At 41.3% G+C, this 16827-nt stretch overlaps 1 protein-coding gene across 2 annotated transcripts in view; it reads right to left on the bottom strand.

The window, feature by feature from the left end:
* Positions 1 to 16827, bottom strand: part of RNF19A (ring finger protein 19A, RBR E3 ubiquitin protein ligase) — a 59332-nt gene that overhangs the window by 10923 nt on the left and 31582 nt on the right. For both annotated transcript variants that reach the window (XM_060243431.1, XM_060243432.1), the window contains exons 3-4: positions 13883 to 14633; positions 2676 to 2884 (exon numbers count right to left, since the gene is read on the bottom strand). In XM_060243431.1, coding sequence (XP_060099414.1) covers positions 2676 to 2884; positions 13883 to 14478 — 805 coding nt within the window. In that variant the 5' untranslated portion in view covers positions 14479 to 14633. The remainder of the gene's footprint in view (positions 1 to 2675; positions 2885 to 13882; positions 14634 to 16827) is intronic.

Here is a 16827-nt window from a genome sequence, read left to right as displayed (position 1 = left end):
TTATGGAGACCGAATTCCCATAGGGTATAATGGAAAATTGATCCATGAGTATCTAGGGCTCTGGGGAAGCTGCTTTTTGAGGTAGAGGCACTGAATTTGCAGCATAGCATCCAGTGCATCTCTTCAAAACACCTTCCAGGTTTCAAAAAGATTGGGCCAGGGGGTCCAATTCTATGAGCCCCCCCAAAGAAGGTACCCCCGTCATTCATTATTTCCAATGGAGGGAAGGCATTTAAAAGGAATACAGTCCCTTTAAATGTGATGGCCAGAACTCCCTTTGGAATTCAATTATGCCTGTCACAACCTTTCTCCTGACTCCACCCCCAAAGTCCCCAGATATTTCTTGAATTGGACTTGGCAACCCTATTCCCACATGAAATCCCTACTGACCGTGGAAGATTATGTAAATCTGAGGCCTAAATATTGTCTGCTATAAAAATCCTTATTAGCAGCTTACAACTAAGTGGATTTTCACTTTCAGGCCACAAAAGAAAACAAAACAAAACAAATGAACATGTCTCACAAATAAAACTTGAGGTATTCATATCCCCCCCTGAACTGAGAGATACATATTTAAAAATTTGACCATCTCTGTATTTCCCCCCAAAATATCTTGCAGTTTCAATCCTGTCCTCTCTCCAGTTCTCTCCCAACTTAGGGTCTAATTATATATTATGCACAAATGTATAACTAAACTGAGGAATCTGCTTTTTCTCAGCAAAGCAGCTTCAGAAACATAACATAAGAACATAAGAAAAGCCATGTTGGATCAGGCCAATGGCCCATCCAGTCCAACACTCTGTGTCACACAGAAGCCAAAAAAAAAGGAGGTTCACAAGTGGGGCTAGAAGCCCTTTCACTTTGCCCCCCACCCCAAGCACCAAGAATACAGAGCATCACTGCCCCAGACAGTTCCAATAATATTCTGTGGCTAATAACTACTGATGGACCTCTGCTCCATATTTTTATCCAAACCCCTCTTGAAGCTGGCTATGCTTGTAGCCACCACCACCTCCTGTGGCAGTGAATTCCACATGTTTATCACCCTTTGGGTGAAGAAGTATTTCCTTTTATCTGTTCTAACCCTACTGCTCAGCAATTTTATTGAATGCCCACAAGTTCTTGTATTGTGAGAAAGGGAGAAAAGTACTTCTTACTCTACTTTCTCCATCCCATGCATAATCCTGTAAACCTCTAGCATGTCACTCCACAGTCGATGTTTCTCCAAGCTAAAGAGCCCCCAAGTGTTTTAACCTTTCTTCATAGGGAAAGTGTTCCAAACCTTTAATTATTCTAGTTGCCCTTTTCTGGACTTTTTCCAATGCTACAATATCCTTTTTGAGGTAGAGCAATGATTCAAAGGAAAGAAGTCCACAGAGAGTGAGATAAGTGGCTCAGAGGGGTGTATAAAGCAGAGAGAAGTAAAAATTACTAAACACTGCCCCCCCCCAATCCAGAAGTGTGTTCTACTCACACAGAAAACAGACAGGGGTTCGGGTTTGTCCCATAATGTTGCTATAATCCAGCATCTGTACTCAAATCTAGAAGTTTAAACTACCAACCTATATCTAAGTAAACATTCATGGGAAAGAAGAGTACACCAATGCTTTCCCACTCTTCTATCTATCAAACAAACTACTCTTCTATATATCAAACAAATCATTCTACACTAAAGTGATAGCCAAGTATTACCCCAATAACGCTCCAAAGGGATTTTCTGCTGTTCAGTGAGAAAGTGTTTCACTGGCAAAAAAAAATAAAAAAATGCAGGTACATCGCATGCAAAGATAACAATGCATTATTATCATGAATGAACGAACAGAGGTGGACAGTCATTGTTGTGCTGCAGATGTGTTACCACCACAAAGGCTTTTTTAAAAGAAAAGAAAAAAGTCTAGGGAGGCTCTGCCTTCTCAGCATAAAGAATTACTTAGAACCTGAAGCTCGATCAGAAACATTATAGTCCATTCTGGAAGCTTTAAACTGAGAGTTCTAGCAACAGACAGAACACAAAGTTGTATAGTTTTCACCATTGCATTGCCTTCTATATTCCCATCAAGGTCAGCTATAATCATTCTGTATCAGAACATCTCATTTTTAAATCCTGTCATCAACAAGCTCTACACAGTCTGGGACCAGTGTACCTTTGGTACTACCTCTCTTAGTATGCCCCCTGGAAAGTCTTGTGCTCAGAATCTACTGGTGGTTCTCTGGCCCACAGGACATCCAGCTATTCTTGACCAGAGCCAGGACCTCCTCGATCCTGGCTCCTGCCTAGTGGAACTCTCTACCTGATGACATCCATGCCCTGTTGAACTTGAGAAAGTTCTGCAGGGCCTATGGATGAGGATAGCAACGGTTTACCATCTGGCCTGATGTCCCCCTCCCCCCCAAATAAGAGAAATTAATACTTTCCTACGTCATCTGAAAGTTCTTAAGATTTAATTTAAATGGGTTTTAGGCTAATTTTATATATACCTGTAAAACTGTGTTTTAAACAATATTGTACACCACCCCGAAGCCTTTGGCGGAGGGCAGTATAGAAATACAACAGCAACAAATTATAGAAACACTGATTATTAACTGGTTTGTCCTTTGCTTATAGCACTAGTAATCTGAGTCAAGAGATCATGCAACAACATTTTGAAGACATCTAGAATTTAGATTCTAAGTACCTGCTGCTCCAGACTCCTGACTGTAGCTAATGGATGAAGAACGAATTGTTCGCAGACGCAGACTCTGAGCCCTCTCCTGGCGAGCAGCATCACAGGTCTGGTTTGGATGCCAAATCTGTTTACAGTGGTAGCAAAACTCCGTACCACAGCCTTCACGCCCACATGTAAGTTTCGGGCAGCTTGCACAGCCGAACGCGATCACAGCATACCTTGAATATTGAAGAGTAGGTGAGGAACAAGAAGAAAAGTTGTTATTCTCAATATTACACAGAATAGTTCATTCTGTGGGGAAATTTTAAAATACTGTTCCTTATGTAACTGGAAACACTACCATATTTATCAAGATTTGAAGTAAAAGGCAGTAGCTAGCAAGTTCTTAAAGTGATGCTACATAGTTGCATAAATACATAAGGTTTTATTTTTATTAATTCCCCTTTGAATCTCTTAAACCATTTAACAACTACAACACTGCAAAATACAACAAAAGGCCAATTGTATAGTCAGGTACAAATAGCACGGGTAGCACACCCTAACCTCATTTTTGCTACGTGGCTTTTCCCAAGCCTATAAAATGTATACTGTATATACAATATCAACAGATGTTGCCAGTCACAAAAACCTACCTAGAAAATCCACATCCCAGGTGATATAGAAATCATTGAGAGCAGCCAAAGCTAGAAACCTAATAGAAGAGCTACTTATGGATAGGTGCTTTCTAGAAAGGTATACAATGCTAAAACATCATAAAAACTCCTTAAGCTTAGTTGTTCAAAAAGAGAAGATACAAATCAATTTTTTAAAAACAAAACAAAACAATTGAAACATATGTATGTGTCTTGAGTCTTCAAAGATTATAATTATGGTGTAATGATGATTTAACTCATAAAAGCTCCCCAACACTATTCCCATGATGAAGGCAAGCATGGATAGCCAAGCCAGGAAAACCCACTATACCTACATGTAGGCATAGTCCCGCCCCCCGAAATCATACATTCATACAAATCTGGGATCTCTTAGTGCACTCATTACCTCCTCCCATGGCTCAGGAGGAGAGCACTATGGTCTATAGGCCAGGTAGCCATTAGGGCCCAAATTCAGCTATAATGTATCACTGTAAGGAATACAAAGTGCAGTGTGATGACAGTCATAATTGTACATCCCAATAGGACATCAAGAGGCAACAGGGAAATACTGTATCCAACTGACATAGTACAGATGTAACTGGAAATCAGCCAGGAGAATGAATACACAACATTTGCTCTCTTATAACAGGCAGGAGTTTGACTCTGAAATTAAGTTGTTAACCCTAGATTTTCTCCTCAAATCTTCTATATCCCAATTGTAATAAAACAGTGCCTTTTAAAAAAAAAGAAATTTTCCACTTCTTGAAGAATCAAAGAGCAGCATATAAATTGCCAGATGCTTCTCTTAAGCCCCATAGCACATGCACATACATCTTTACATCCCCTAGCTTCTTGGATCCCAGAAATATCAATCAATAGTCCCTCCCACCACCTGGAGTTTTAGGTTTATCAGATAGATTGTTCCAGGCCAGTCACTCTTTACCCTTTAAGGGCAGGTCTGCATGCCTGTGTGAGAAAAGGCTGGGATCCACACCCCACCCCTTTCTCAAGTCTGTTTGGTAGTGTGAGTTTAGAGCAGCAGGCTCACAAGAATAATAAACCTCAAAGCCAAAGCATAAGCTGTAAAAAGTTTATTGTATGGACGTACAACCAACTATTGGGAAATTCAAGAAGATTAACTACAGAAAATGAAAAGGGAAATACAGTTTCTTGCTAACTCTCATGCTTTTCTGACTTTTCCCCATCTCAGAAATGGATCTTCTTTACCCTCTTCCACCCACAAACAGCTGGGTTCTTTCTGACCCATAATTTAATGGGTTTCTTAAGATCAGGGAGTTCCTTCTTGCTGAACCAATAAGAAAAATGAGATAAGCTTTCAAATTTCTTGCCAAAAGATGCTATGACCACTGAACTGTTATTTGAGGATCCTAGGAAGACTTGCACGTAACTCTAAAGTGGTGCAGTGTGAAACGGTGCGTGGTACAGAAAAGAAGAAATATATGTCAGAGACATTGAATTCTCCACTAACTCTCCCTGAGTTGAATAGTTGACAATGATATTGTGCCAGGACAAGTATGATGTTTGTATACTGATTGTCCCTCCTCCCACATACCCAATATGGGAGACTTATTTGTTGCATTCAGCAGTGTAAAATGGGGTTTTTGACTCAACCGAAAACTTAAACAGACATTTCTTTCTGAAATACAGGGATTCCTTCCATGACATTATCAACGTGTGGAACTGAAACTTGGGACCTAAAACTATCAGACAGACTCTTGAGTTACGCTAATCATGGATGACAGCAGAAGGGGACCCATTTCATCATAGAAAAGGCTGACATTTGAGATTGGCCAGTGTTTGTGGCAACAGTGAGGCTGAGAAACCTTGCCAGTTGGAATGGTTTTCACAGCCAGGAGTGAAAGCACTAGATTTCTCTAATATACCAGCACTTGACTATCAGCTGCATGAGTTCTGGACGGTCCAGGCAGTCAGAACCCAAGATCCAGATTGGCCAAGGCCTTTTTATACAACCAATGTAAAACCCAAGAATCCATGAAAAACTGAACTAGACACAGACAAACTCCAGCAAAGATCCAACTGTAAAAACAACAAAAGCACTTGAAATGGACAGAATTTTACTTAAGCAGCCTGAGAAGCCCATACCAACCTCCAAAAGACACAGAATCATTGGGTGGGGGGAGGAAAAACAGTCCTGGGGAGTCTACAGCACCAGCTACCAATATTCCCAATATTCCCAGTTAACTCCAAATCTTCCAGGATTTTATGGAACCCATTTTTCAACATCCAGAAAAATCCCAGATACGTTTGAGAGATGAGAATATTTAAAAAATAAGGCATTTTTTATATATATTTGGCTCATTTATATTTGACCGCACATCCCTACTCTAGAGGTGTACCAGTAGAATGTTGCTTGTATTTTTTTAAGATATATTAAAAGTCTGACTGGTTTACTTCCTGTGTGCCTTGGCTCTGGTGAACATTATCACCCAGATCAAGGTGATAGCAGCTGATGATGGAACGAACCCCCAAACCTCTTAGGAAAGGGTAGGAATGATGAGGGATTTTTATTGAGAAGAGTGGGTTACCCTCAGACAAATCAACTCTCCCTCTACTGGTTTCTGATAGCAGCCTGTCAAATGCTAGGGCAGAAGCATCACAATACTAACGCTAGACTGTCAATGGCCACCTGACTTGAGTTCTTAGTTTCCAGTACTGTTTTCCTTACTCATTAATCACATGTTCTATAACATGTTCTGTATTTTGTATCATTTTCCTTGCTCATTAATCACATATTCTGTATTGTATTCATACCTTCTGATTCTTTATGACATTTATATCACGTAATCTTATTCCCTTTTAATGTAACCTACTTACAGATAATAATTTATTGTAGTTGGATATTATTTTAGCGCTGTTATAAAAGGGGGGCGCTTGGTGGGAACGAAGGGCTTTGTGAGTTACCTCAATGGAATGCATTTATCTAATCTTCTAGGAGACAGACTCAGTACCACCAGAGGCTGCCCTTGTTTGTACTTAACCTTGGAGCAGACGTAAATGATACCAGGCTTGAGAATCTTTTAAAAAGTGTTATGTATGCGAAAGATTGGGTGTGCAATGGTAATGGTTTGGAACATCTATAAAATTTCATTTAGTTTTCATTGTGTCAGTTCTGGCAAGGATGACCTTGCTGAGTGTTTGCTACTGATCTCTCAATAAAAGTTTTTTCTTCATTCATCAGAAGAGCCTCTTGGCTGATACTGAGCAAAACTTCACACAGACATGGAAATGAGCTTGTTTTCCTTTGACAATGTACATCATCATCATTGCTACAAAAATTAAGAACAGTATTAGAAAAATCAATAAGTTTTCAATTTCACCTTTCAGGGAACAGTCCAACTTCTCTTTATCTTACCTGAAGCTGTTTGCTAGAAATGCAGCCAGCAGCTAATATAACAAAAGACCTAACTACACAATGTTTGCATTTGCAGCTCCTCAGGCCTGTTCAGGACCCATGAATGTTTGCTTTGAACAGCACAAGTCAGTTTAAGATGCTATGTACAGGGGAGGGGGGAGGGGCGGAGGACATAAAGGAGGAGAAACATTTAGGGATTTATTTTTAACACTTGAAGGCTCTGAGTGACAATAAAATATCCCATTAAATATTCTTCCTTTTGGAATGAGTTAAATGCTTTCTTAATGCAAAGTTGAATTCACTCAAAATGAATAGTATGAACATTTTTATGTAAGACCATCTGCTGTATTAGCTAATAATTCAATACCGGGAAAGTTGGTAGAAACCATTATCAAGGACAGAATGAGTAGGCACATTGATGAACACGGGTTATTGAGGAAGACTCAGCATGGGTTCTGCAAGGGAAGATCTTGCCTCACTAACCTGTTGCATTTCTTTGAGGGGGTGAACAAACATGTGGACAAAGGAGATCCGATAGATGTTGTTTACCTTGACTTCCAGAAAGCTTTTGATAAAGTTCCTCATCAAAGGCTACTTAGAAAGCTTGAGAATCATGGAGTAAAAGGACAGGTCCTCTTGTGGATCAAAAACTGGCTGAGTAATAGGAAGCAGAGAGTGAGTATAAATGGGCAGTCTTCGCAGTGGAGGACGGTAAGCAGTGGGGTGCCGCAGGGCTCGGTACTGGGTCCCATGCTTTTTAACTTGTTCATAAATGATTTAGAGTTCGGAGTGAGCAGTGAAGTGGCCAAGTTTGCGGATGACACTAAATTGTTCAGGGTGGTGAGAACCAGAGAGGATTGTGAGGAACTCCAAAGGGATCTGTTGAGGCTGGGTGAGTGGGCGTCAACGTGGCAGATGCGGTTCAATGTGGCCAAGTGCAAAGTAATGCACATTGGGGCTAAGAATCCCAGCTACAAATACAAGTTGATGGGGTGTGAACTGGCAGAGACTGATCAAGAGAGAGATCTTGGGGTCATGATAGATAACTCACTGAAAGTGTCAAGACAGTGTGCGTTTGCAATAAAAAAGGCCAATGCCATGCTGGGAATTATTAGGAAGGGAATTGAAAACAAATCAGCCAGTATCATAATGCCCCTGTATAAATCGATGGTGCGGTCTCATTTGGAGTACTGTGTGCAGTTCTGGTCGCCGCACCTCAAAAAGGATATTATAGCTTTAGAGAAGGTGCAGAGAAGGGCAACTAGAATGATTAAAGGGCTGGAGCACTTTCCCTATGAAGAAAGGTTGAAACGCTTGGGACTCTTTAGCTTGGAGAAACGTCGACTGCGGGGTGACATGATAGAGGTTTACAAGATAATGCATGGAATGGAGAAAGTAGAGAAAGAAGTACTTTTCTCCCTTTCTCACAATACAAGAACTCGTGGGCATTCGATGAAATTGCTGAGCAGACAGGTTAAGACGGATAAAAGGAAGTACTTCTTCACCCAAAGGGTGATTAACATGTGGAATTCACTGCCACAGGAGGTGGTGGCGGCCACAAGTATAGCCACCTTCAAGAGGGGTTTAGATAAAAATATGGAGCACAGGTCCATCAGTGGCTATTAGCCACAGTGTATGGAGCACAGGTCCATCAGTGGCTATTAGCCACAGTGTATGTGTGTATATAACATTTTTTGCCACTGTGTGACACAGAGTGTTGGACTTGATGGGCCGTTGGCCTGATCCAACATGGCTTCTCTTATGTTCTCTTATGTAATTCCTATGCATAATATGGACATTAAAATTTCAAGGGTATTTTTATTGTTTATGTGAAGAATTCTGGCAATAATTGGTATGTTGTAATGTGTCTAATATGAACATGTTATTAGAGTTCAGTGTTCTCAATCTTATAAAATTTAACTTGATATCCAAATATTATTGTGACTCTATAGGCCCATTTCTGCCTAAGTAATCTATTTTTGTTTATTATGGGGTTTTTTTTTTCCAAATTTCAGCTTTTATTTTTTCCTGTTTCTTCAATGGCAAAAATGTAGGTAATTAGGCAGCATAGTTTGCAACTGTCTCTCAAACTGCAAATTTGCAAATTTGCTTGTAGAAAATTAATACATTAGTATTTTTAACATCAATATGCCCAACAGTCTAACTTCATATGCTCAATTATAAAATATGCATTTTATGTTAAATCAGTAAAATAAGTTTGGGCAGAGCTTTTTTTGGTAGAAAAAGCTCAGCAGGAACTCATTTGTATATTAGGCCACACACCCTGATGTCACCAGTTTGGTTTAGTGGTTAAGAGTGCAGACTCTTATCTGGGAGAACCAGGTTTGATTCCCCACTCCTCCACTTGCAGCTGCTGAAATGGCCTTGGGTCAGCATTAGTTCTTGCAAGAGTTGTCCTTGAAAGGGCAGCTTCTATGAGAGCTCTCTCAGCCCTGCCCACCTCACAGGGTGTCTGTTGTGGGGGAAGAAGATAAAGGAGATTGTAAGATGCTCTCAGACTCTGATTCAGAGAGAAGGATAAGGTATAACTCTATGATCATCTTCTTCTTCCTGTTTCACACAGGGCTTTTTTGTAGAAAAAACCCAGCAGAAACTCATTTGCATAGCTACACACCCTGATGCCAAGCCAGCCAGAACTGCATTCCTGTGTGTTCCTGTTCAAAAAAATGCCCCAAGTTTGGGTTTGATAGGAAAGTAGTACATATATGTTCTCCTTGCAAGCAATGCAGGACCACACCAACAGTTTTCTTCCTATCTTAGCAACCTTTCTACCCTTAGGGTTTTACACAGCAGGACTAAAACTGGAGAATGGGACAGGACAGGCACTTATTGTGGTATCAAAACCTTGCAGTCTGATTTGTGCTGGTCCATTAATTAGTCTGAGATTCCATGCTCAGTTAACATATGTGTGGAACACTGTAGCAGACTCCTTTCTCAAAAAGCACAGACTGAGAATGGAACAACTGAACACTTCTAAAGAGAGTCCAGAAGGTTGTTACTCTTGATTCCCTTTTATTCTTTTCCAACCATCAAGAACAAGACAGAGTGTTTAAGGGGACACAAGCGTTGTGATCTATTCCCCATTAACACAACTGTATTTAAAATATTTAGCAGTTTATATTCATCATCTATGATGCAATTGTTCCAAAAATATTTCAAGCCAGCATGAAAGTATTTGAAAACATCTGTGTGGTGGTGGTGAGAGTTTTACTGATCGCCAATTATGCCTTCTGTACAGACAAACATTAGCAATATATATATGCCTGTATTCTCAGAAGAGATTTTCTTCTTCTAAACAAGCTGGAATTCATTTAGACTTGATTACATTTAAAGGGATTTACAGCTAATCTGCATACAACAGACACTATGCAACTACTTTCCTAATGCTTCGGACACTAATCTTAGAAGGTAACAGGCCAATCTCAGAAGACAGCCTCACAGCTTTCCCCTCTAACTGCAGACATTCTTCAAGAGTACTCAGTACTAAACAGCACCCAGTTCTTTAAGGGATGCCTGGCCCACTTCCCATGTCTGCTCCTATAGCTTTGCTGCTGCTGCAGCAACCGTTTGAATTGGATGTGGAAGATCAATTAACCAGGCACATACATATGGAAACATGAGGTCAACAGCAGTCCTTGGTCTCATAATCTAAAAAAAAAAATACTGCCCAGCCCAAGCAGATAGACCGGAACATTTCTTCAAGTGAAATGGTTACAGCACTGAACAGGTTCAAATCCCAGCTCTGCCACGGAAGCTTGCTGGGTGGCCTTGGGCCAATTATACATTCTCAGCCTAACCTACTTTACAGGCTTGTTGTCAGGAGGTGAAGAGAATGATGTATGCTGCTTTCAGTCCCAACTGAGGAGAGAGGTGGGATATAAATGATTTTTTTTTTAAATCAAATTCCAATGAAATACTAACAAAAACAAGAATATGGAGGACTTACTCCCATGATATATTTAGAATCTGAAAGATGTTAGAAAGTATAAACAAAAAAGGTGAGATGGATGGGAAAAAAAGTTAAGAGTGGGGGTACATAACAAGAACCTTGAGAGGGCCACACCAGATTCATAGCTAGGGACAAAAACTATTAAAAAGAAGACTCATAGCATGATACTACTTTAATAGAAGGGCAAGGAAAAATACATAGCTAATGCTGAGCAGATTGGGATCAGCTGGGAAGGAGTTTTCTGATTTCATGGCAATTTTTTAGAAGAGATTGGATTTATACCCCACCCTTCACTACCCAACGGAGTCTCAGAGCGGTTTACAATCTCCTTTCCCCTCCCCTCCCCTCCCCACAACAGACACCCTGCAAGGTAGGTGGATCTGAGAAAGCTCTGACAGAAACTGCTCTTGAGAGGAACAGCTCTATGAGAACATGTGACTTACTCAAAGTCACACCAGCAAGTGCATCCAAAGGAGTGGGGAATCAAACCCGATTCTCCCAGATAAGAGTCCATGCACTTAACTACTATAACAAACTGGCTCTCCAAACTGGTTTATGCCTCTCAACAGAAACATGCCCAATCCAGAGAAGGACTGGAGTTTCATTAATGTGAAATAGTTAGACATTTCAGGGAGTAATTCCATTACAAGTGCTTCTCTGATTATGTGCCAGCTAACTAGTATACATTCTGATCTACCAAGTTTCTTTATATCTTTGTGGCTAAAATAGGTCACTTCCCACTTAACTCAAATACAAAAACTACATCGCTCCCTGACACCCACCACCCCACATTAGTGCTCTTGTCGTCTTGCACCTTGATTACTGCAGCCTCCTTCTCAGAAGGATAAAAGTCAATCCCCTCACCTGTAACTCACACTCAGGGCCAAAATCATCCACCTCTTAATGCTCACCCCACCAGTTTCCTGTACCCTCTTACATTTCCACACAAATTCTTGTCTGAAGTCCTCTATGATCTTGTCATCCTACTCCCATAACCCCACATGACCATCATCCCTACCAAATTCATACCATCAAACAGAAGTAGAAATGGAGTGGGGGGGTATCCTAGCCAGAAGGTGGAAGGGGTGTTGTAAAGAATGCTTGTAAACAATGCTTAGGTACAATGCATATTGTAATCAACTTGATTAGAGGGGAAATATTTGGGAGCAAAAACTTAGAATCTATAGTGAGATAAGAATTCTATGTCCCTATTCAGCCCGTGTGTGTGTGTGTGTGTGTGTGTGTATGTGTATGTGTGTGTGTTTCTGTGAATGAACTCAAGTTCCATAATCTTGCATTGTAGTTTTCCCTTGAAGCTTCTTTGTTTGAGGACTGTGAAGAACAGCTTTGATACAATTCATTGAATCAGCAAGTCAAACAACTACAGCATGCTCTGAAACCATGTGTTTGGAAGCCATAGACAACAAGGTGTTTTAAAAATACAATACCAGTTCTGTAACATAAGTAAACAGAACTCTCATGACTTCGGATTTTATATGACTGCAGAAACTAAAATACAGAGTGAAACACAGCAGGACAAATGGATAAATGCAAGGCACAAACATTTTATTTGAAAAAGAAAATGGGAATAAAACATCTTGTTTATCTACAAGACAAATTCTTAGGTAGTCACAAATTTATTCTCATTAAGCTTCTTCTGTGCCAAATTTAAGCCTTTATTTTATCCTTATGTCACCTGCACCTACTTCATTCACATCTGCTTCCAAAGCATCTACATGGTCCCCCACCAAGCACCTTCTCCATCCACAATCTGCCAATGTGATATGTGGTTCTTAAAGTTACTGCCTTACTTTGCGCTTTTAAAATAGGATATACTTTTTTTAATGGTTTTTGTGATACAGATGTGATCTACAGGCACTATCACAGAGTAACACACACAAGTGTACTCCTGTAACATGAAGCTAATCTCGCTGATGATGAAAGTTTATTGCACAGTCCAGGTAGGAAACCATAAATCTTAATAACAACGTTCAGAAGATGTTTGATATTCCAATAAATCATTTAAAAATTTTTGAAAAAATGATCCTAACATCAAACAACAGCAAGTTGTTTCCAGATCTAATACACAGAGTTCCTGTTGGCATCCAACAGCTGGTGTTCTCAGCATTAAAACTGCTGATGACAGGAAGCATAATTAAAGTAGGGTTGCCAATCCCCAGTTGGGGGTGGGGGATCCCCTGGTCTGGAGGCCCTCCTGCTGCTTCAGTGTTATCAGAAAGTGGGGGGGATGTCCACTTGGCACTCTATTATACCCTGTGGAGACCAGTCTCCATTATACCCTGTGGAGAAACCATCTGTGGGTATCTGGTGCTCGGGAGGGTGGGGGGGCTGGGTTTTTTGAGGAAGAGTCATCAGATTTTCAGCACAGCATCTGGTGCCTCTCCTCACCCCCCCCCAAAAAAAGTTTAAAAAATACTGGACCGGGGGTCCAATTCTATGAGCCCCCAAAGAAGGTTCCCCTATCCTCCATTTTAGCATAGCATCTGGTGCCTCTCCTCAAACCCCCCCCCCCAAGTTTCAAAAAGATTGGACCAGGGACTCCAATTCTATGCGCCCCAGAAGAAGGTGCCCCATTCTCCATTATTTCAAATGGAGGGAAGACATTTAAAAGGGTAGCAGCCCCTTTAAATGTGATGGCCAGAACTCCCTTCAGAGTTCAGTTGTACTTGTCACAACCTTGCTCCTGGCTCCATCCCCAAAGTCCCCAGATATTTCTTGAGTCAGTCCTGGCAACCCTAAATTAAAGACTTTTAAAAACCAACTTTATATTCAAGGAAGTTTTATTTCTAAAAATACCTTGCAAAAAAACCTGTGACCATTTATATTTGATCTTAAAGAAAGTAAAGCCTTCTCTCAAAACTAACTCTCTGATACATGAAGCAGCAGCACTACATAGTGTGGTGTACACTTTATCGTGTCTCCTTTTGTTCTCTCCATTTGTTTTACCTGTTACTCATCAACCAGAAAACCTAGTTGCTACATTCCAAGGCATATCACAAACCCCTCCCTCTTCAAATGCCACTATTAAAATGGCTAATTAAAAAAATCCGATTACCGGAAATATAGTTCAAAAACATTATCTATTACTTAAGGAGAAAAATATCAGTAGATTCTAGCTACCAAGTTCTAAGGAAAGTGTTGTGCACTTTACAGAACTATTGGAACTTAGGTGAGAAAACAACAAAAACAATACACTTACCCACAATCAGGAGCAGGACACCACCTACAATCAGGGTCTGCAACAAGCCAGCGTCTAAGCATAAATTCTTCATATTTTTCCATCAAGATGTCATCATTTAATATCAATCGAATATCATGGGGATTAAATCGTTCCGAGCACTCTGGACAGCTGATATTAACTCTGCTTTCAGAAATTTCTATCCGGAGATACTGACGTAAACAATCCACACAAGACCTATGATGACAAGTCATTATTTCTGGGAACCTCTCCTTCGAGTGCCGCAGAAGGCACAGGGGACACTCCATGAAGTCGCCACTTTGTTTGCTGCTAACAGTTGTTCCATTGTCAGATAACGCATATGTAGAGAACACAGAGTTTTTATCTGTACACATTTCTGAGTGTATACTTTCAATACTTGCAATCCCATCGACCCCTCCATTTATATCCCTGGATTTGCGCTTTGTATCCCTTTTTCTTCGAAAGAGAGATCCCAGTGAAATTCTTCTCTTCTTTGGTGCCTTTTTAATTGAAGGCAAGCTGACGGAGGAGGCAGAAGATTGGAGGTCTCTATCGGATCCCATTTGCCGATGTAAACTCATGGCTAAAATATTCATCAGAAAGGAATCAAAGAATACACACAACTCTAACCATTTTAAGGATGAAGTAGGTATTAAGTAGCAGCACACTTAAGTCATGTTGTGTAGGGTCAAGTCTTGTTCATGCAGAAAATTCTTCCCAACATGTAACTCCAGAAAATTCTTCAGAGACCCTAAATTAGGAAAAGGGGGAAATAAACAAGAGATTAGTGTGACAAAGGACATGATTTGCTTATAATTTTCAAAGGATTTATATTACTTTAATTTGCACTACTGCTTCCTCATCAGCTCACTCCATCTTCTCTGCCTCCAACTATTTTTGCACAGCTGTTGATCAGCCCTGACCTGGATGGCTCAGGCGATCTGATCTTGCCATATCTCAAAAGCTGAGCAGGGTCAAGCCTGGTTAGTACTTGGATAAGAGTCCAGGGCTGCTACACAAAAGTGGGCAAAGATAAAGTACCTCTGTTCATATCTTGCTTTGAAAACCCTACTGAGTCACCATAAGTTGGCTGTGCCTTGATGGTAATTAAGTTAATATCATCAACAGACAAGACTGTCTTTTATGCATTTCATATGGTTTACACAATGGGATAAAGATCCCCATCAATATGCACATGCTGCAAATGGAAACTGAGGAGACGGGACAAGCAAAAGAACAATTTCTAAATTCTTTGAAACTTTTGGGCATCGTAATTTAAGGATACAGACAAATGTCCAAAGAAACACAATGAAGATGGTGAGGGGTATGGAGACCAAGTCCTATGAAGAAAAGCTGAAGGAGCTGGAGATGTTTAGCCTGGAGAGGAGACAACTGAGAGGTGATATAACTTGAAGGGCTGCCATATAGAAGATGGTGCATAGCTGTTTTCTGTTGCCCCAGAAGGCTGGATCAGAACCAATAATGTGACATCTAAATTTAGTAATTTATCACAAGCACTGGGAAGAACTTCCTGACAGAGCGGTTCCCCAGTGAAGCAGGCTTCCTTGGAAGGTGGTGGGTTCTTCTTTGGAGGTTTTTTAAACAGAGGCTAGATGGCCATCTGACAGCAATGCTGATTCTGTGAACTTTGGCAGATCATGAAAGGGAGGGCAGGAAGGGTTATCATGGCGCTTTCTTACAAGTCCAGGGAAATGCCAATCACCACTTTGGGGTCAGGAAGCAATTTCCTCCAGGTCAGTTTGGCCAGGGATCCTAGAAGGTTTTTTTTACAGTCTTCTGGGCATGGAACAGGGGGTCACTGGGGATGGTGGGGGATGGTAATTGTGAATCTCCTGCATTGTGCATGGGGTTGGACTAGATGACCCTGGAGATACTGATTCTATGAAACATAGAAAAAAGTTTTCAGAATACTCAAAAGTAAGCAAAACAATCTATTTCCCAAACCCATCATTCAGTATGGATGAGACCTTATTTTTGACGTTGGCACTTCTAAAGAATAGAAAGAGAGGTGAATAGTCTGTGCAAGATTCATACTGAAAGTTAGGCACAAACAGACTATAACAAGTGAATCATTACATGCAATTCCAATAAAATTCAACTGGTGCATTGTAGGGGCCGAAGTACAAACTATGAATCAAGAATCCTCCAGTTCAGACCTTTCCGGCACCAAAGCTTTAGATGGTCTTTAGCAAGTCACTGTTTTGCATTCCCACATGGAATATGAACTTTCCAGCAACCTATCTTATAGGGCTGTTGTAAAGCAGGGGTCCCCAACCCCTGGGCTGGGGCCCAGTACCAGTCCGCGGCCTGTCTGAAACGGGCCATGCAGCCTCGCTGCCCCCCGCAGCCTCCCCCCCCGCGGCGCCTCCTCTTCCCCCTGCTTTTACCATTTTAAGGCTGGGGAAGGGAAGGAGGCAAGGGCAGCGTTGCTCGCTGCTGCTACTGCAGCAGCGGTTTTCCCACCCATCAGCTGATCAGCGGGAGAGGAGGCAGCCTTGGAGTCACATCACTGCCCCTTCCCCAGCCTTAAAATGGTGAAAATGGGGGGAGGATGCGGTGAGGCTGCATGGGGGGGCAGCAAAGGAGGGAGGAGGAAACGCGGGGAGGAGGGGGAAGCGAGGCTGCGCAGGGGGTGAAGGAGGGAGGAGCCGTGGGAGGGAGGCCGAATTGGGTGCCCCCACCCTGCCGGCTCCTGGGCCGTGGTTGGCAGGCCAGCCCTAGCGCCAGTCGCTGGGTCCAAAAAGATTGGGGACCACTGTTGTAAAGAACGCTAAAAACAATGTATGTTAAGTGCTCCACCAATAAATGCTAAGAATTATATTAAATCTATGACAAGCTCTTTTCCTCAAGGTTCTATCACATGGAACATGGCAAAGCACAGATCCCTAGCATCTATCCATGTCCCAATAGCAGAAATACTAGAT

This window comes from Heteronotia binoei, chromosome 7, assembly GCF_032191835.1.
Source record: "Heteronotia binoei isolate CCM8104 ecotype False Entrance Well chromosome 7, APGP_CSIRO_Hbin_v1, whole genome shotgun sequence".
NCBI lineage: Eukaryota > Metazoa > Chordata > Lepidosauria > Squamata > Gekkonidae > Heteronotia > Heteronotia binoei.
This window is presented reverse-complemented; position numbering and strand designations above follow the sequence as displayed.